The 20748-nt window shown below is 44.2% G+C and overlaps 1 protein-coding gene across 3 annotated transcripts in view; it reads right to left on the reverse strand.

Annotated features, from left to right (window-relative positions):
• Window positions 1–204: 204 nt before the first annotated feature.
• MPPED2 (metallophosphoesterase domain containing 2) overlaps window positions 205–20748 on the reverse strand; it is a 134129-nt gene continuing 113585 nt past the window's right edge. For all 3 annotated transcript variants that reach the window (XM_083465581.1, XM_083465582.1, XM_083465580.1), the window contains exons 5-7: window positions 7692–7807; window positions 6152–6265; window positions 205–1819 (exon numbers count right to left, since the gene is read on the reverse strand). In XM_083465581.1, coding sequence (XP_083321707.1) covers window positions 1701–1819; window positions 6152–6265; window positions 7692–7807 — 349 coding nt within the window. In that variant the 3' untranslated portion in view covers window positions 205–1700. The remainder of the gene's footprint in view (window positions 1820–6151; window positions 6266–7691; window positions 7808–20748) is intronic.

The following is a 20748-nucleotide window of genomic DNA, read 5'->3' on the forward strand; positions in this document are numbered from 1 at the left end:
ATGCGCCACAATAAATAAAAAATAAGTGCACTATTCTTAGGTGGAACATGGCCAACTAAGGCTTAAATGTTGTTCATAAATTCAAATATATTTAGATGGGATACAATTTCATGACATTGGAAGGACAATACATTAAATATAAGGAATTAACAAAGTCCGTAAGCTATCCAGAAGAACAACAAAAAAGAGTATCTCAACAGGAAGTATTTAAAAATCTTGCAATTTTATTTGCATATAAAGGCCGCTAGATATATAATATCGCAATAAATTTAAAGAAACAACTGTTTTCCTAAATTCCATTAAGATAACATAAACAGAATAAAGCTCAATAGCATTTACAGTGGTAGAACAGAAATAACTATTTGCAACAATATTTTGTGCTAGCAAGATTGCATTTACACACAGTGCAAAATAAGGGAAAAAGAAATGGAAAGACAATTCAAGAATATTTTAAATATAAAGGACAACAAAGCCTTATTTTAGTTAGGCTTGATTGTATTCATTTGATTCTATACATGCCTGAAACTGCACAAAGATTTTAAACTCAAGCTCTTGAAGGCCTCGAGCGCTTGGAGAGAGAAAAATGTGTCACATCCTTCATAATTTAGATGTGCTGTACAGCATAAATTTGCAGATGCTACACTGGCAACATTAAATGCCTAGCTTAGTTATAATGCACAAAAAATATATATAAAAATCCATATTTAAAAGGAGTCCGCATTTACATGTTTTTACTGCATGGAACACCTGCTCATTGCAGTTTTCATCCCCGTATTTTTAAAGCTAAAATAATTTAAGAAACTCACCCAAACAGTGACAATTTAGATAATCACATACAAGATGCTGCTATCTTATTGTTCATTAAAGCAGGCAGAGACAAACTAATCCTAGAAGGCTATTTTCCTCTCACTGATTGATAGGCAAGAGTTTACAGTATGCATATATATCAGTGGACAAATAGACTATCATGTGATCTCTTGTGAGCTCGGATGGGCTGAGAATTTCCCAATGGATTCTCCATACTCTTCAATGGAGGAACCTGAAACCATACACTTAAAGTGTAGATCAGCAACCCGTTGAAATGAATGGGAACTCAGTCTCCTGTGCAACAGCTCCTTGACGACGATCTAGCACAGCATTAGGCACACTTAAGCCCATTTATCTCAACAGGCACAAGCACATCTTACTCTGTGTTGGATTGTGGTCTATAATTGCAAAGGAGCATTCACAAAACCCGGGTCACAAAACATAGTGTGATAATAAAAACAAAAGAAGAGGAGAGGGTGGCATTTTATCATTAGAAGTGTTTATTTTTTTAAAAAAAATCAAACAATAACAGTTGTGCAAATTTGGGTGTTTTGTTTTAAACACTGCCTTTTACATTTTTATTTAATATTATTAAAATAAGGTGTCTCACTCATTAAAAGAAAGCTTGGCTGTCCTTTTGAGAACACTAACAATTTACAATGGCAAGTTAATTAAGAAAACATAAAACTTCATTTTACAAATTCACAATGATGTATCAATTTCAAATGGATGCTGCATTTTGCTGCACAACTTCTATCTCTTTCTTTTTTCCTTTTGTACCAACAATTTACAAAAAAAAAGCCCCACATCATTTGTAAAGAAACATGTTAAGAGAATGGATGTTTAATTAGAAAAATGGCAGTTTATAGACTTTCCCCCACTCCAGTGGTGCTTCATGATCCTTGCGGGGTTGGAAGGTCAAATATAATTGGTGGGTTGGTTGGTTGAAAGCTGACTGTACATGTTGAGGCATTTATGTACGTTGTGTAACCGTCTGTCATAATGCCGTAACCTGTAGGGAAAATGTGTCACACTTACTGTAATGTAAACAAACAATGCTGACCTAGTACAGTGCCTCAGGCTGGAGAAAAGAAAAAAGCTTCTTGTAAGCAGGCCTTTTGAATTGAGTTCAGCTAAGCCTTTCAAACTGTTCTGAGCATGCCAAAGCCAGCACATCATTTCCATTTTTAAAAATGCAATAGGTTTTAATAAGAGCCACCTGTTTTTGTTTCTTCCAAATGGAGCAAAGAAAAAAGGGGGGAAAGCCTGTTTTACAACAGAACTGAACACAAAAGAGGGTGTTGGTTTATTTTCCATAGCTCCTTGGATCTTTTGTAACCTGGAATTTTTCAAGCGTAATAATGTGAAAAGTGTATTTTCCACTGAGCCCCGTCCCCCTGTTCCTTTCAGACACTCTTTACTGTGAATTCCATTTTGTTGAATGGACCTTATTCTCAAGTAACTGTGCATAAGATTAGATTCTTCCTATTCCGTGACAATAATCCTGCTAAACAATACATTATCCTAAATCTATCTATCATTATTGCTGGTCTTAGGCATTTTTTCTACCTCCAATTCAGCAGTAACACATCCCACTAAGGAGAGCGAAAGTGTACTTTAAAAAATAAAAACAGGAGGAGGTCTTACAGCAGGGGGTCTGCAACCCACGGCCCACGGGAGTCGTTTAAACGGCCCCCGAGCTGCCCCCGAACTGAGTCACCCAATCAGCAAGTCCCTGCGTGCTGTGCTAAATTGGCACAGAGCAGGGACTAGCTTCCGTTGCGCCAGAAATCACGTCTGCGCAGACATGATCCAGCACACGGAGTGAACTGGGCCAGGCAAGGTAAACCTTGCCGACCCCTGTCTTAACGGAAAGCCCCGTGTTGAAATCATGCACCAGGTTATGAGTCGTAAAAACTTTGTGCAGTGGTACCTCTATTTACAGATGTGATCCATTACGGGGTGCTCTTCGCACCCCGAAAAGTCCGTAAGTAGAGCACCGCTTCTATGCATGACGCAATAGAGTGCTTCTGCTCATGCGCAAAGCATGCAGGACGCTTCTGCGTGTGTGGCAAAACCTGGAAGTATATACTTCTGGGTTTGCCGCATTCACAACCCAAAATCCACAACATGAACCTAATGCAACTAGAGGTATGACTGTAATTGTAGTCATCGCCAAATCTGCACGAAGGAAAGACCAGGGACCCATCATTCTCTGAAGAGCTGAGTCATGCATAGGCTGTGGGACGGGATGTGCATTCAATGCACACACCATCTCCTCAAAACGTATGCATGAACCACCAGAGTTCATGTTCACAATAGATCTTGGAGGGAAACCATACATATAAGCCATTATGTCAGAAACTGAGTAGTTTGGATGGAATGCAATGAGTACTACGCTGGCTTAATCTGTGTTGTGCTAGCATCAGGAACTCATGCAAATTCGCACTGTGCAATAGGCTGAGTGAGGATGGAACAACTGCCTCCACTGGTACAGCTTTATATGGCACTGGAAAGAGAAGGGAAACCTGCTGGAATGGAACTGGGGGGCAAATATCTGCACTACACATGAGAACAACCATTTCATAATTGTTGTGTGGCCTCTTTTTGGTGTTTTCTTTCACCTGGGCCTGGCTAGAAACTGTCTATGGGCCCAAGTTAAGGGGGCAGAAGAGTCACATGTGCATTATCTGCTTCTAGCAAGGAACGTGTGTGCAGGAACCTCCTTCTGAATATATTGTGGGCGAGGGCAGAGTGGAATGAGACATTTAAAAATTAAAATACTGAAAAATATTAGGCTCAATTTTATTCCCTTCATTGCAATGAGTCATTTCTTGATGAAGCAACTCATATTAATTGAATTTGTATAATCTAAGTGCTCTTGAACACTCATTAAATTTGCTTAATACTTACAGCATGTATTACCAACCAAGTTGCAGACTTAAAATGGTACAATCCTATGTCTCACAGTGGTATTTCATGAGGCCCACATGAAGAGGGCTTTGCCCAATACCACTGGAAGTTTGATTACTTTCAATTTGCAGTGCAACTAAAAAAGCTGCAGGCACTTTGCATGTTGCAGTTAAGACTTTTTTTTTTTTTGCCTTCTAGTATTCACATAGCATTGATATGCTCGCATTAATATTTACTTTAAAATGGTCAATCATTTCCTAGATGTACAGGAGCACTGCATGGATACTTCTGTGGTTAAGGCTAATCCAGGCATAAAAGCTAATTTGCTTCAAACTCATGTGGACTGGGGTTGGGGTTGGGCGTATAGGCGAAAATAAAGAATATCAAGCAAGTGAGCCATCTTCTCTTCTACAAAGTTGAGAACTTTGTAAGCCTATAGTTAGAGAGAGCAGAGAATCCTAGGGAGTGAATTTAATACAAAGCATTTTAATGTGTAACTTTTAGCTCTATGGTCACAAAGCATTGCTCTCTTTCCCGCAGCACTTTTAGTATTTATCTCACTAGGATGCAACAGCTACTTAGGTTCGTTAAATATTTAAAAACAATGTGTTTTAAGCAATCTCTCAGTACCTTGTGCTCGGTTAAGGAAGCTTTCTGCACCTAGAAATTTGCCTGATTTGAAATTAGCATGGGAGCTCAATGTTTTGAAAAGCTCATCTGAAATATCAACAAGCTATTTATTAAAAATCCTATATGAAATTTAATCCAGAATATTCTTGTTAAAAACTCCTTTTTACTTGAGCTTTTATTTTTCCATCTGCTGTAGTATTTGGGTTATGCTGTTCACATCTTGAATGTTCTATAAGAAACATATGCAGAATGAAGCCACTTGCTGCATATAAAATAATTATAGATGGTCTCTTTTATTTGACTTGCTCTAAATCGTTTAAAGATGTCCTCCACATTGGCAGATCATACAGGATTCTTGGTGGGCAGACAAAAATGAAATAAAATGGATTTCACCCTTATCTGCTAAGCCTTAGGATGCATCAAAATGGTGTTTTGAGGGCCAGGGGTTGCAAAAATATGAAGACACTTTTATTTTGGGAGACAATTTACTCTCTACCAGGAAGATTATACTTTTAGCATTGTGTTTCATCTGCTGTATTTTCTTTGAAAACATTGTTTTATAATGATCTGTGATTTCAAGTGTTGTAAGCCACCCCGAGTAAATAAAGAATGCCTTGGCTGGATGGAAATGTTTATATTTAAAAATTACATAAAAATAAATGGAAGTCCAACAATCCCTTGTTCGTGTGACCTCCAAGTGGCTGAGCAAACAGAGGTGGCACCAGGGACAGTGGAGCCACCACTCTGTGCTCTGCATCACCTTAGTGGTGACACTGGTACACGCTCAGCTGTTCTAAAGTCAACTCCCCCTCTTCCAGTATTGCAGTAAGCAATGGTTCTGAAGTATCAGCGGTCAGGGTGTTAGGTTCAACCCAAAGTTGCCCCTTAAAAAAAGCACCCCAACAGGTTTGCTTTGGCAAAACTTGGTTGATACTGGAAAAGAATTTGTTCAGGTGCTGGCTGACAACAGTATTTAAGCTGAAAAAGAAATAACCCACCAGGTAAACACTCTTCACTGTTTTGGGATTAAACTTTTAAAACTTTTCAAAGACCCCTCCCTCCTTGTCACACTTAGTCCCATTTTAAGCAATACCCAATCCAGCGCTGGCCCAAGGCATTTTGCGACCTGAAGCAGAGCCCAATTGCACTCCTGCTAGGGCCAGCACTATAAGAAGGCTTGACACACCATTCTGTGCCAATTTCTGTCTTCATCTCCTTCCTGCCACCCAAAGGCTGCTCTGCTGTGTGGTGGGGGCCCGGACTCAATCCCTCCTTTGCAGGGCTCCTAGCACCAGCTATGCATGCTTACCCAGAACTAAATCCACTAGGATTTACCCCCAGATAAGCTTGTATAAGATCCCAGTGTAAATTAGCAAAGAAATATGAAGACTATTCATTCCCCTTTTGTGACTGCTGTTACTGACAGCAAACTTTATTCTGGACTATAAGGACCGATATGTGGAGGCTAGATAAATGCATGTCCTTTTACTAGAGAGCACAGCACTTTTGGGGTCTCTTTCCATTCCATTTCAATCCCTGCCCACCATTTTGCCCCAGGTTTACTACTTTTTCCTCTCAAAAATATCATTTGTTGATATGATTATAATGGTTTGTATGGCCACCTGGGAAAAAAAATCTCAAATATATAAAAGCCCTGACTGAGCACCAAACAATTTGCTTTATAATTGAGTCAATTTTATGTTTGTGGGTTGTCTGAAAATCTCCTTCTAATGTAGAATAGTGCACCATTTAACTCTGGTATTATCTTAGTAAACATCCTCATATCTAGCATAATTCTTACCTTCATGGATTCCACCAAAGACATGGAGTTTGGGCCTTACTCGCCTTTGTACTGTGTTTAACAGTTCCACACAGCCAACTCTTTGAAGCTCCTTTGGAACCCAGTCTCGAAAACCTAAAAGCAAAATGTAATCAATGTTCTTAATTTTCTCTATTCAGGTAAGGTTTCATGCAGACTTTCAGGAAGCCATAACTCACTGAAGGTTTATTGCATTATCTGTAACCCTAACATCTCCATTAAAGCATACAATGGCTTTTAAGAAACTTTTCATTGTCACTTTGTCTCTTTTAGGTTCCAAGGGATTCTTTTTTCTTATTTGATGTCTGCCCCCTCCTTCCCAGTTAACATTTTTCTCCACATAATTTGATTTATTAAACTACAGGTATAGATTCTTCTACATAGCGTAAGGCTCTATGACATTTATTCCCGGCAGTGGTGCATCTTCCTGCTCTCTTCCCTGCTCTTTCCATAATGGTCTTTGCCAAAATGGTCAGGTGATGACTGCTTGTCAGACACTGCAATCCTGTGCACAGTTATATAGAAGTAAGCCCCACTAAGTTCAGTGGGACTTGTTCACAGATGAATTTGTAGAAGATTGCAGCTGTAGCTACTTTCTGCACGGGCTGGTCGGTATCAGCTTTAGTACCTTATCTATGCCAACTATTCAAAATACAAGCAGCGCAGCATAAATCTCACAGTATCCCTATGAAAACGAACGTGATCCTGCTCTGTTCCACTCAAGAGTCAGCACATGAAAATGTAACTGTGTGCATAAAGCATTCCCCAAAACTGAAGAGAAAAGGGTAGTTCCTCCTTGTGCAGAGTCCCATGTATATCTTTATTTTGAATATATGGATTGGAAAATGCGCCCTTCAGTGATAATACTTTGCAAATGGGATTTTCTGCTGAAGAGAACTGGGCAGTCCCAAGACAATAACCTTCCATGACTTCGAGAAGAATGAGGTCTGCCAATACCCATTTATTCCCAAGACCTGGCCATGAAGAAGGCAATGCAGGGCAACACGGAAAAGACTCTCAGCAAGTTAGTATTAATTGACTGCTTTAAAAGAAAAAGCCACTAAGTTCTACAGATAATGCAGAAAATCCATAAAGTCTGACATCAATTATTACAAAAGTCTGCGGTCTGAAATAATGCATTCATAAAGATCAGAAGAGTGGAAAGATCCGAGAGGAGCAAGAGCTATATCAAATATGAATGGAGGTTGCACATTCCTCCTTGGTGTTGCTTAATCAACTTGAAAGGTGTTACACCAGGGACAAATTTGGCTAATGCTATTTCAGCACCACAGGACATTCGTTCAGCTGGTTCATTTCTTATGAACATAGGAAGCTGCCTTAATATCAAGACAACTGGAAAGTAGTTATTGAGTCCAGTTGAAGGCATAGTTCTACACCGCAGAACAGAAAGGTGACCAACTTCTCCCCCCTCTCCTTAATGCCCCTTAATGACTTGGCTAAACGGCTCACTGATGAAACTCTTAGCTCAAGATAGCTGTTTGTTGGCTTTTGTGTCACTTACCAAGAGGAGGTCCATGAGTCATTAATATATCAATACCTTCGGGAATAAGATTCCACTTGTCCAACAGTGATTGACCTCTGGGTAGGTTAAAGCCCCATCCATTAAACCATGGTGTCCTTTGAAGGAAAGAAGATACATTGTGTCAATATGGAAGAGTAATGGTTTTGGTTTTTTAATTGTGCATAGAGCAAATTATTTGTAGATAGCGCTTCTTCACGATTACGGGTACCTACAGGCAAAAGGGCTGAGAAGCAGACCTGTATCTCAATATAACAGTGTAAATCCATTGTCACAGTGAACCCACACAACTGGTCACAGTCTCCAAGACAGAAAAAAATGGAATGTTAAAACATCTTTTTCTCACCTAGGTTTGAGACAGAAAAGCTATAATTTGCTACATTAATTATACAAATGATGATTGCAGGATTGATTCTTCGGAATAATTACTTCCTTGTAGGGCACCAGTGGCTACCAAAGGTTATTTTTCAAAAACTGACGTTTCACTAAGCAAAAATAATGTTCTGAAATGCCAATAGAAGGTTTCACAGTTTAATTTACATTCAGGATTTGAGTTTTGCCATGGCGTAGCCATGACCTAACACTGGAACATGTGTGACAATCAATAAAACAAAACAGAATCCCCACATGCAACTATGGCTCAGAGAAACTCTAGTGCTAGAGGAGGCAACGTCATTGGTAAATTGTGTTAATCTCGCAAACACTCCTGAGTGACAGGAGAGAGGATTTTAAGTCACTGCGAGAACCCACTGAGAATAACTAAAAGAAGAAACTTTCCCCATTGTCCACCCCTTTTATAGTATGATTGTTAACTTTCCCCTACAATTGGCAGTTGTGCCCCTTGTACTTCTGTCAGTTAGCAACTACCATGGTATCAACACTGAGATTCTTTTTAGTTCTCCAGTCTATTTTGTTCCACATATGCAAGTTCTAACTTGCTAAACAGCATACATAGCCTCACTATTCACCTAATGATGACCACCCCACATGCTACCATAATTAGCTACAGTGGCTTCAAACAGTAGCACTCAACACTAAATCTAGACACTGAAGACTGTCATCTGGGTCATCAGTTACTAATCATAAGTTATTTACTCTTCTGCTAAACTCTCCTCTCTACCACTACCTTCTTAAGCACCTTGCCCAAAAAAGGGAGTGTTTGCCACAGGATGTTCATTGAAGACAATCTTACTCGGCTATGAGTGATCACCAAAGTAGTAGTAGTAGTTTAACTGGCAGTTTTACAGTTGTTTAACAGGTCCTTCCCTACTGATCCTGTCAGATGTTAACATCAACAGAAGGGGCTCTACTGGTTCAACTACTCTCATAAACTGGGGGGTGGACAGCCTGGAAGAGGGCATTTCTGTGGCAGCCCCTAAGTTATGGCATTCCATGCCCACAGGGGTGCATCTGGCTTTTGGCAAGTTTTAATTGTTGTAAGCTGCCCTGGATCCCTAGAACTAAGGGCAAGTACTTAATAATAATATAAAGGTAAAGGAACCCCTGACCATTAGGTCCAGTCGTGGCCGACTCTGGGGTTGCGACGCTCATCTCGCTTTACTGGCCGAGGGAGCCAGCGTACAGCTTCCAGGTCATGTGGCCAGCATGACTAAGCCTCTTCTGGCAAACCAGAGCAGTGCATGGAAATGCCGTTTACCTTCCCGCCAGAGCGGTACCTATTTATCTACTTGCACTTTGACGTGCTTTCGAACTGCTAGGTTGGCAGGAACTGGGACCGAGCAACAGGAGCTCACCCCGTCACGAGGATTCGAACCGCTGACCTTCCAATCGTCAAGTCCTAGGCTCTGTAGTTTAACCCACAGCGCCACCCGCGTCCCTAATAATAATATAGATGTTTGCTAAAAAGCAGTGTAAAACCAGCAGCAACAACATCACCAAGAATTAGCCCATCCTCAGGGACAAATTTCAGTTTTGAAACCCTATGCATATTCACCTATTTATATGGCTGTAGAAACCTGTTTTTATGTAATGCATATTCCTGTTTTTTAAAACAACAACAAAGCAAACCACAAATGTAGCATATACAGACCTCTGGGTGAAACAGTCTTTTTCCCTTAATACAATAAACAAATAGCTTGGGAACAAAATTTTCAAAAAATATTCTTTTCATAGCCTACATGTACCTCAAAACCATCTCAAAAGGAAACACTCTCAAGTAATAGCAGTAATGAAAGCCTTTTTTATTTCTGCCGGCACTCAAAGTAAAAAGCACAAACACCCATGATTACTAGGGAGGAAGATCATTCCATTTGCAGTACAAAAATTATAGGACAGGGCATTAAATATGCATTCACAGAATTGTTCAATTACAGGACTGCCCTGTAAATATGGCCTGAGAGTATCTATTTCAGTTTTACATTTGGGTTGTAATAATAGAGAATGTCCTGAACTGAATGAACTGAAAAGAGAACAGGTGACCTTTTTGCAAAATAAAGAAGAGCCTTTCAATAAAACATAAGAGTGCACAAATATTTGCATGCATCTGTGCCCTTTCTCCATTTAATGAAGTGAGTGGAAAGGAGCATGTTCGTAACACAGAAAACTATTGCAAAGGCTGAACCTGTAAACACAAAACCATAGAAAGCAAAACATGCATTAAACAGAAACCTTTATTTTATTTTATTTTATTTCAAATAACATTTCTTTCTGTAGATACCCAGGAGGCACTTACAATGTTTAAGTTAAGCAACAGCGGCCCATGCTCTTGTTGCTATTTGGTTCTTTAAGAATTTATAAGAACAGAGACGGGCACCTAATCAGCATTGTGGTATAGCAACCTATGAAGAGTAAAATAAAACTACCGTATTTTTTGCCCTATAGGACGCACTTTTTCCCCTCCAAAAATGAAGGGGAAACGTGTGTGCGTCTTATGGGGCGAATGCAGGCTTTCGCTGAAGCCTGGAGAGCAAGAGGCGTTGGTGCGCACCACCCCCTCTTGTTCTCCAGGCTTCAGGAAGCTATCCACAAGCCTCACGCGTCCGGCGTCCGGCCCCGCCGGGCGCGCAAGGCTTGCAGGCGGCAGCCTGCATCCCGAAGCAGGGGGTGAGCTGCGGAGCCCGCCCCGTGCTTGGGGGAGATGCCGGCAAGCCTCGCGCGCAAGGCTTGGGGCGGCAGCCTGCATCCCGAAGCAGGGGGTGAGCTGCGGAGCCCGCCCCGTGCTTGGGGGAGATGCCGGCAAGCCTCGCGCGCAAGGCTTGGGGCGGCAGCCTGCATCCCGAAGCAGGGGGTGAGCTGCGGAGCCCGCCCCGTGCTTGGGGGAGATGCCGGCAAGCCTCGCGCGCAAGGCTTGGGGCGGCAGCCTGCATCCCAAAGCAGGGGGTGAGCTGCGGAGCCCGCCCCCTGCTTGGGGGAGATGCCGGCAAGCCTCGCACGCAAGGCTTGGGGTGGCAGCCTGTTCTGGGAGCTGGGGTCGGGGGAAGCTTGGGCTTCCCCCGCGCCTGCCCCGCGCCTGGGGGGAAAATAATTTTTTTCTCTTTATTTCCCCCCAAAAAAACCTAGGTGCGTCCTATGGGGCGGTGCGTCCTATGGGGCGAAAAATACGGTACTTTTTCATTATATTTAGGGTAACAGTCATTAGGGTATTCAGGACTCATAGCTTAGTAACATACCTCTTTTATTGCATGTATGAAGTCCTTTGTATCCACAGTTTTTAAAATTTGGACCAAAGGCTTTCCACCTCTAGCTTTTTATCCAGATGAGCCAACAGATAACTGGCTAAGATCATCTACCTCGTTCCACAAAACCAATGGCAAACTTTTGCATTCATTCACCAATCACACTTGTTTCCCACCTGTCCTCCAGAGAGCTAAAAGCAGCACATTGGGATTCATACTTTACTCACACAACAATCCTGTACAGTAGTCTGGCTAAGATTTGAGGCCAAACTACTTTTTATGTCTACACTGAGTACCATGATGGAAGAAAGATGTTATCGATCTAAATGTAGGGATCAAAGAAACAAACAAAACATGTAACATGCAGCCACATCTCTTATTTTTCTTTAGTTGACAATAGCTACCACCACCCCAGTTGTTATAGGGATGTCATAGCCTAGAAAATCCACCCCCCATAGCTATGAAGTCCACTGGTGCCAATGATAAGGTTTTTTTTAAACTAAGCTTCATAGATGTGCAACCGGGCTGACATTTTTGTGAGGTCATGGCTCGGATTCTGTGATTCCAACAACAATTTCCCCACAACTGCAACTAAAGAAAAAAAAAATCAGTAGCTACACACTATTAAATTAAGTGTAATATGTAGTTTTACCCTTAGTTTTTGTTTTACTTTAAGTGGCGTCTGTACTGTTCATTGCCATACCTAAAAATGGTTATTAAATCAATAACATATTAATCAAATGGTAGTGCCTAGAATCACCTTCCATATTTGGTGGCAGCTTTAGTGGGATGAAAGTGGATATTTTATAAATGGTGGCAGCAAGTCAGGATAGTAAGAGATAGTAATAAGTATACACCTTCCCCACCAATAGATGGGATGAAAGACAAACTCTCCTTCACAGCATCTATGGCTTAAAAGGGAATAATAATAATAATAATAATAATAATACAGTCACATGCCCGCAATTGTGATAGGAGATGTATGAAGAGGCCAGGAAAGTCTGCTTTGTATTATAGATTCCTTCTAGGTCTTAAACAAAGAGAATGATCATTGTTTGTTTTCAAAGGAATATTTAGTTATTTTAATTATGGGGGGGGGGGGGAGGAAGGGAATGAAAACCAAAGGGAAGCATCCTGGTCTCCCCACCACAGGAGTGTAGAACAGGGAAAACCCATTCTTCAGTGCTGAATTGGAGCAAAGGTAAATGGGGTTTTCCACAGATTCACATTGGCTTCAATTTAGTGCTAAAGAATGGGTTTTCCCTGAGAAAGTGATGGGACAAGTGGAAAACTACTTGGATGTGTGCTTTCTAGGCATGGGAGAAGCCCAGATAATTTGGATCCATTAAGTTAAAAATATTATATAGCTACTAAATTCAATGGGAACTAAATCCTTTTAAATCCAAGACTTTCAACTTAAGCAGGTGATATATTGGGCTGCTTGTTAGTAGTGACTAGACTCTGTCACGCAAGGTTCATTCCCCCTCATATCCTCTCATAAGGTCATGTGTTGCAGATGTTTTGTTTGCTTGTTTGTTTCCTTTGGTGCAAAGGGATTTTCAGGCTGTTAAGAATTTATATTAGCAAAAGAAAGGTCAAAGAAGGGCACTTTGTACTTGGAACAGAAGGGAACAATGCTCAAGATGGTTTTTCATTTTCACAGAAGTGTGTATGAACTCTTGAACTGGCTACTGAAACAGCTCCTGCCTCTCTCTCTTTCATGCAGCCAATTTACCACTGGAAAGCATTTGTTCCATTGTATTCAAGAATCAACAGTATCCCAAGGTTTAAGGAGGGTTTTTAATTTATATATGGGGAGGAATTCAACATCGCACTAAGGCGATTGTTCTGTCAGGTCAAGCATTTCAGCATTAGAAGACAGCATCTTCAGTGTAAGAAGAATCCGCTGGATCAGGCCAATTCCTCATCTAGGCCAACATCCTGTTCTCATAGTGGCCAACCAGGTGCCTACAGGAAACCCACAAGCAAGAGCTGTGGGCAAGAGCACCCCCAAGGTTGTTTCCAGCAAGTAGTATTCAGAAGCACTTCCCCCTTCAACTGTGGAGGTAAAGCATTGCCATCTCTAACTTTGGTAACTTTTACCAACTTTAAGAGGACTGGACAAATTAATGGCGAATAATTTGTCCAATCCTTTTAAAGTTGGTGGCCATCAGTGTCTCCTGTGGACATGAGTTTCTTAGCTTTACTATGTGCTGCATGAAGTTCTTTCCTCGTACAGTGGTACCTCAGGTTACTTAATTTGTAGTACTTAATTTGTTCCGGAGGTCTGTACTTAACCTGAAACTGTTCTTAACCTGAAGCACCACTTTAGCTAATGAGACCTCCCACTGCTGCTGCGCCGCCAGAGCATAATTTCTGTTCTCATCCTGAAGCAAAGTTCTTAACCTGAAGCACTATTTCTGGGTTAGCAGAGTCTGTAACCTGAAGCGTATGTAACCTGAAGCATATGTAACCCGAGGTACCACTGTATCTGTCCTGAATCACCCAACATTCAGCTTCATTCCAAGAATTCTAGTGTTATGAGGGAGAAACACTTTTCTCTAGCCACTCTTCCCTTGCCACACAAAATTTTTATAAACTTGTTAGAATTCCTGCTCCATGATTGCAGCCATGGGATTGTTGTCTATCACACAACGGTATATGTTTGACTCTACAGAGGGGGAAGTGATGGAGACAGGATGTTTGTGTTGCTGTGTTCCGTGAAGTGGGACTATTGTCCTTTGTTCTTTTTCTCTTTGCTGTCTGATGCTAGAGAGAGAGGGAGCCATGTTGCAGTGCTCCGTGTGTGTTTATATGTAAATAAAGTAGATTAGCCAAAATGCTGAGTTGCTGAGGTCTGTCACGCATGATGCGCAAACTCTGCGGATCCCTAAGTGTGCCAGTGTCGGTTGGCATCGGTCGCTGTGATGTTCGGGCTGAAGATAGGTTATGAAGCTCCCAATCGACCAGGAGGGAGGGAACATGCCAGTCGGGCATGTGTCTCTGCCAGGGTCCTACTCAAGTGTAGGCTGAACTCCTGACACCTCTGTCATGTCGCTTCTTACCTCTCCTATTCTCTAAACTTAAAAAAGTCCAAACCCTGCAATGGTTCCTCATAGGTGAGTCGCTCCACACATTTGAATATTCTGATTGCCCTTTTCTGAACCTTTTATACCATTGCAATATTCTTTTTGAGATGATGCAACTTGAATGATTTTCCCCTCCCCCTGCATGCAGTTCTTGGGGGTGCTCTCAAACCCGTTCCCCAAGCAAATTCTAGGGGGCATGAGGGATGTGTGGTGAGAGGGGGAAAGCCCCATTGATTGAGTGGAAGTCATTATGTAGGGCTTCTGCTGACAGGGCTCATTAGTCCACCGGCACCTGAGTATCATATGAAACTGACTGATATACTGAGATAAGTTCAGATAAACAACAGACGGAACATGATTTAGTTTGTTCTCCAGAGGAAGTACCCTTGCAAGACTGTAGATTCCTCTAAAGCACTTACAAAACCACAGCAAAACTGAAACTAAGAAAAGCTTCTCATATGGCAAAGATGTAAGGGAAGCAGAAAGCACAAATGACTTGCGCTTCCCATTTACGCTATTATTTTCCAAAACAGAATTGCTGTCTCTGGTTGGAAGATGTGCAAGCTTGCATTTCTACGTTTTGTTCCTGTGCAAACATTTCAACAGCTGTCTTTTCACACTATAATTTCTTAACACACCTGATCACTACTTGAAATTCCCACAAAACACTGGAGAAAGGAGGTCTGTAATTCAGTATTGTAAAATATAGAGTATCTGCAATAAAAAATCCAAATTCTGCTATTTGGCTATAGTACACAATTAGGTAAGTGTATGCAAAATACCCAACTTTTCCACCTTCAGCCAACAAACAATATTTCTTAAGAGGTGTTGAAGAAAATGAAGCCCTTTCAAGTTTGGTCTTAAGGTAAACTCTATATAATGATTTTAACTTTCAGTTACTAGTCGGGAAAGAACAAACCCTTCAGCCCTTCTGAAGTATTCCAGACCCTAATTACACTGCAAACTAGTTAATGAGCTATGGGGTGTATTTGAATATTGCAAAATGACAAAAGTAATCTCTGTCTTGACTAGGGCAAATGTCAGCTCACTTAAGAGTAAACACAAAGATGCAGTGTGTTTACGTTTTATGTGCTGACAGATTTGAACTTCCGCAGATCTTTTTATAACCCTCTCATGTGACACAGTACAAACACACTCACATTATGTTATATCTTTCAAAACAATGGAAGGCTTCCACAAAATAACTTCCGATAAGCACTTCTTCCGTTTTGGGAATGGAGACCACCCAGTCAAAACGCAGCAGAGAAATGAAAGGGGGAAAAGGAATGGCGAGTTGCAGGCGACTGTGGCTTAATACAGTGGTGCCTCGCAAGACGAAATTAATTCGTTCCGCAATTCTCTTCGTCTTGCGGGTTTTTCGTCTTGCGATGCACGGTTTCCCATAGGAATGCATTGAAAATCAATTAATGCGTTCCTAGGGAAACCACCTTCAGGCCAGGTCCGGGGACAGTCTGTCCCCGGACCTCTTCTGAAGGCTGGGGGGGGGGACAAGGGCTTTTCTTCCCACCCCCAGCATTTTAAAAAACCCTGGGACAGCGGAGGACTTCTCCGCTGTGCGGGGCTATCTTAAAATGCTGGCGGGCGGCATTTTAAATCGCCCCGGACAGCGGAGGACTTCTCCGCTGTCCGGGGCGATTTAAAAGCCCCTGGGAAGGCAGGCAGGGGGGACAAAGACTTTCGCCCCCTGCCCGCCTTCAGAAGGTGTTCCCGCCCCCCTTCGGAACATCGTTCCGAAGTGGGGCGGCTGGGGCAGCTGTTCCCGCCCCCCGCCCCACTTTGGAACAGCTTTCCGAAGTGGGGTGGATGGGACAGGTGTCCCCGCCCCCCCGCCCCACTTCGGAAAGCTGTTCCGAAGTGGGGCGGATGGGACAGGTGTCCCCGCCCCCCCGCCCCACTTCGGAAAGCTGTTCCGAAGTGGGGCGGCGGCGGCAGGTGTCCCCGCCCCCCCGCCCCACTTCAGAAAGCTGTTCCGAAGTGGGGCGGCGGCGGCAGGTGTCCCCGCCCCCCCGCCCCACTTCGGAACAGCTTTCCGAAGTGGGGCGGCGGCGGCAGCTGTTCCCGCCCCACCTCCCCACTTCGGAACATCGTTCCGAAGTGGGGCGGCTGGGGCAGCTGTTCCCGACCCACCTCCCCCCTTCGGAACATCGTTCCGAAGTGGGGCGGCTGGGGCAGCTGTTCCCGACCCACCTCCCCCCTTCGGAACATCGTTCCGAAGTGGGGCGGCTGGGGCAGCTGTTCCCGACCCACCTCCCCCCTTCGGAACATCGTTCCGAAGTGGGGCGGCTGGGGCAGCTGTTCCCGACCCACCTCCCCCCTTCGGAACATCGTTCCGAAGTGGGGCGGATGGGGCAGCTGTTCCCGACCCACCTCCCCCCTTCGGAACATCGTTCCGAAGTGGGGCGGATGGGGCAGCTGTTCCCGACCCACCTCCCCCCTTCGGAACATCGTTCCGAAGTGGGGCGGATGGGGCAGGTGTCCCCGCCCCCCTCCCCCCTTCGGAACATCGTTCCGAAGTGGGGCGGATGGGGCAGCTGTTCCCGACCCACCTCCCCCCTTCGGAACATCGTTCCGAAGTGGGGCGGATGGGGCAGCTGTTCCCGACCCACCTCCCCCCTTCGGAACATCGTTCCGAAGTGGGGCGGATGGGGCAGCTGTTCCCGACCCACCTCCCCCCTTCGGAACATCGTTCCGAAGTGGGGCGGCTGGGGCAGCTGTTCCCGACCCACCTCCCCCCTTCGGAACATCGTTCCGAAGTGGGGCGGCTGGGGCAGCTGTTCCCGACCCACCTCCCCCCTTCGGAACATCGTTCCGAAGTGGGGCGGATGGGGCAGCTGTCCCCGCCCCCCTCCCCCCTTCGGAACATCGTTCCGAAGTGGGGCGGATGGGGCAGCTGTTCCCGACCCACCTCCCCCCTTCGGAACATCGTTCCGAAGTGGGGCGGATGGGGCAGCTGTTCCCGACCCACCTCCCCCCTTCGGAACATCGTTCCGAAGTGGGGCGGATGGGGCAGCTGTTCCCGACCCACCTCCCCCCTTCGGAACATCGTTCCGAAGTGGGGCGGCTGGGGCAGCTGTCCCCGCCCCCCTCCCCCCCTCGGAACATCGTTCCGAAGTGGGGCGGATGGGGCAGGTGTCCCCGCCCCCCTCCCCCCTTCGGAACATCGTTCCGAAGTGGGGCGGATGGGGCAGCTGTTCCCGACCCACCTCCCCCCTTCGGAACATCGTTCCGAATTGGGGCGGATGGGGCAGCTGTTCCCGACCCACCTCCCCCCTTCGGAACATCGTTCCGAAGTGGGGCGGATGGGGCAGCTGTTCCCGACCCACCTCCCCCCTTCGGAACATCGTTCCGAAGTGGGGCGGCTGGGGCAGCTGTTCCCGACCCACCTCCCCCCTTCGGAACATCGTTCCGAAGTGGGGCGGCTGGGGCAGCTGTTCCCGACCCACCTCCCCCCTTCGGAACATCGTTCCGAAGTGGGGCGGATGGGGCAGCTGTTCCCGACCCACCTCCCCCCTTCGGAACATCGTTCCGAAGTGGGGCGGATGGGGCAGCTGTTCCCGACCCACCTCCCCCCTTCGGAACATCGTTCCGAAGTGGGGCGGCTGGGGCAGCTGTTCCCGCCCCACCTCCCCACTTCGGAACATCGTTCCGAAGTGGGGCGGCTGGGGCAGCTGTTCCCGCCCCCCGCTTCGGAACATCGTTTTAAAATGCTGGGGGTCGGGAGCGAAGCGCTGCCGACCCCCAGCATTTTGAAATCTCCCCGGGACAGAGACTTCTCTGCTGTCCCTTGGAGATTTTAAAATGCTGGGGGTCGGCAGCGAACGCTTCGCTCCCGCCCGCCAGCATTTTAAGATCACCCGGGGCAGGCGGGGGGGAGGCAGGCGGGGGGGAGCAAAGACTTTTGCCCCCCGCCGTCCTTCAGAAGAGGTCCTCTTCTGAAGGCCGGCTGTGGGCGAAAGTCTTTGCTCCCGACCGCCAGCATTTCCCTATGGGCTTTCGTCTTGCGATGCAAGCCCATAGGGAAATTCGTCTTGCGAAGCGCCTCCAAAACAGAAAACCCTTTCGTCTTGCGGGTTTTCCGTCTTGCGAGGCATTCGTCTTGCGGGGTACCACTGTAGCAGGGTCCAAGGCAAAGGCACGCCTGTGATACTGCTGTGAGAGGCACACGAAGCCCTCTCCTTGCATAACTTTCAGTAATTTGTACATGATGCAGGAGTAAACCTGTGTAACAATAGGATGCATACTGACAATAAAATTAATATATATGCTGAGTAAATGTTGTTACGGGAAGGTAAATGTAGCTTTCCACAATCTATTTGAAGGAGTCAATTGGTGTTCCAGTCTAGATTATCCACATCTGTGGATTCCACATCTAGATTATCCAAAAGTGTTATGATGTTGTGTCTTATCAAATGTGCCGTGGGTTCTTTTTATTGTTGTTTTTTAAATTATTTATTCATACCCCGGCTTTTTCCCTGATGGGACTTAAGGCAGCATAGAGAGAAAAACTAATCACTAAAAACAAAGAAAAAACCATCATTTAAAAAGAATTGAGCATTGATAAAATTAAAACAATTAGAAGCAGGTATCTGTGTGTACCTGGATGATGAATCATGTGCGTATGGTACCTAGTTCCTGAGCCCTGCTGCACATACTAATCAGCCAATGAGTGTTTAGAAATGTTTTTCTACCCCTCTGACAGTGCACCCCTATGTTTGGGTGGGTACTGAAACCCAACAATAGCTGTTGTGCCCCCTGCCCCACTTCATCTGCTTCTTCTGCCCCTCTGCTGTTCACTGGCATTTTCAAAACTGTTGCAGCATTTTCAAAGAAGAGGGATCAGTGAGCTACAACAGTATGTGTGAGCCCAGCTAGAATATTAGACCTATCTGCACTGGTCTCGTGAATCAAATTGCATTGCCCATTTGAGGAGACCTGTGGTTGCTTGAGTTAAAGGTAGCATAAATTACATTAACTCACATTTGCTGCTGCTATTCTAATGATAACCAGAGAAAAGATCGAACGTGCCACTTCCTACTTGCTGTATTTACAGTTGTAAGTATTCAGTTATAATTATTCTCTTATCTGCAAAACTGTTCTACCAATTTTGGTAGCTAAAATTGTCAGCAAGATCTTTAATCTTCTGCTGTAAAAGTGGGTGGGAGGAAAAAGGCCTAGGGGGTGGAGGAGAGAAGCTTTTTAGAAAAATGACTTCAAAACAGTATGAAAAATAAGTGCCTTGGGGCAACTCTATTAATGATTAAAATAAATGTACAATTTAAAATTTAAATGTAACTGTCAAAGTATTTTGTTTTAATTATGTCTGTTAGGAATGTGCTTCCCTCTCACTCCAAACTCTAAAAATAGCTACAGCCTTTTGCAAAAGGCTCTAAAGATTCATCTCTGGAATAAGCTGATTGCAGTCAATAGAATGGCAGCAAAGATGCTATTGTCTCGGTGGTTGGATTTTGATAATTGGAAACTATGGTTTCCCACTATGAGAATCCGCTGCAAGCTTTGGGCTTGTGTGGTCCCCCTTCCTTCCCCTTTCACAATCCAGAAGAAGATAGCAAAAGCTTCCACTTTCTGTTTTAAACAAACCACAGTTCCTAGTGGCACCCAGACTTGGTAATGTTGGAAAGTTATAGTCCCAATTTGTACAAATCAATACTGACTTTTAAAACCATGATACGCACAAATGCCATGCACTCATACACATCTTCCACTTTGTTCTTCCTTTTATTTATTTGGGGAAACAGACCAGAAAATCACAGATAGCCACTATTGGGGGAAAACCCTGCTATGGTTAATGGCTTCCAAACAGTCCAAATCCACAAGCCGAAGTTCATTTCCAAATTCTGGCTTGATTGAAAGTTTATACACTTGAACACACTTTACAGCGCTATTAGAACCCAACATTTCTATCTTACAATTTCAAAGTTTATGGACAACTGAATCGGAATTTATATTTTACAGAACCTAACTTATTGGCCATTTTATTTGCATGTGGGTACAGTATGAAGTCCAGAGGCTCACATTATTGTGGATGTATCCTTTCTAAGATATAGTACAATACACACAACACAAACACAACATGTGCGCTAGAATTTACAGCTCACTCTCTATATGTATACAGTGTGTATGTGTGTGTGAAGCAATGCTCCTCCATCAGCATAGCAGCAAAGAAGTAATTAACAGAAGGGGCTGGGCAATGAAGATGTTTAAGATGAGAAACAAACAACTGGGAAGAACAGTTCTGGGCTGCAAAAACACTGAGTTAAGGGGAGGCTTTGTATG

This window comes from Podarcis liolepis, assembly GCF_965112155.1.
Source record: "Podarcis liolepis genome assembly, chromosome: 1".
In the NCBI taxonomy this organism is placed as follows: Eukaryota; Metazoa; Chordata; class Lepidosauria; order Squamata; family Lacertidae; genus Podarcis; species Podarcis liolepis.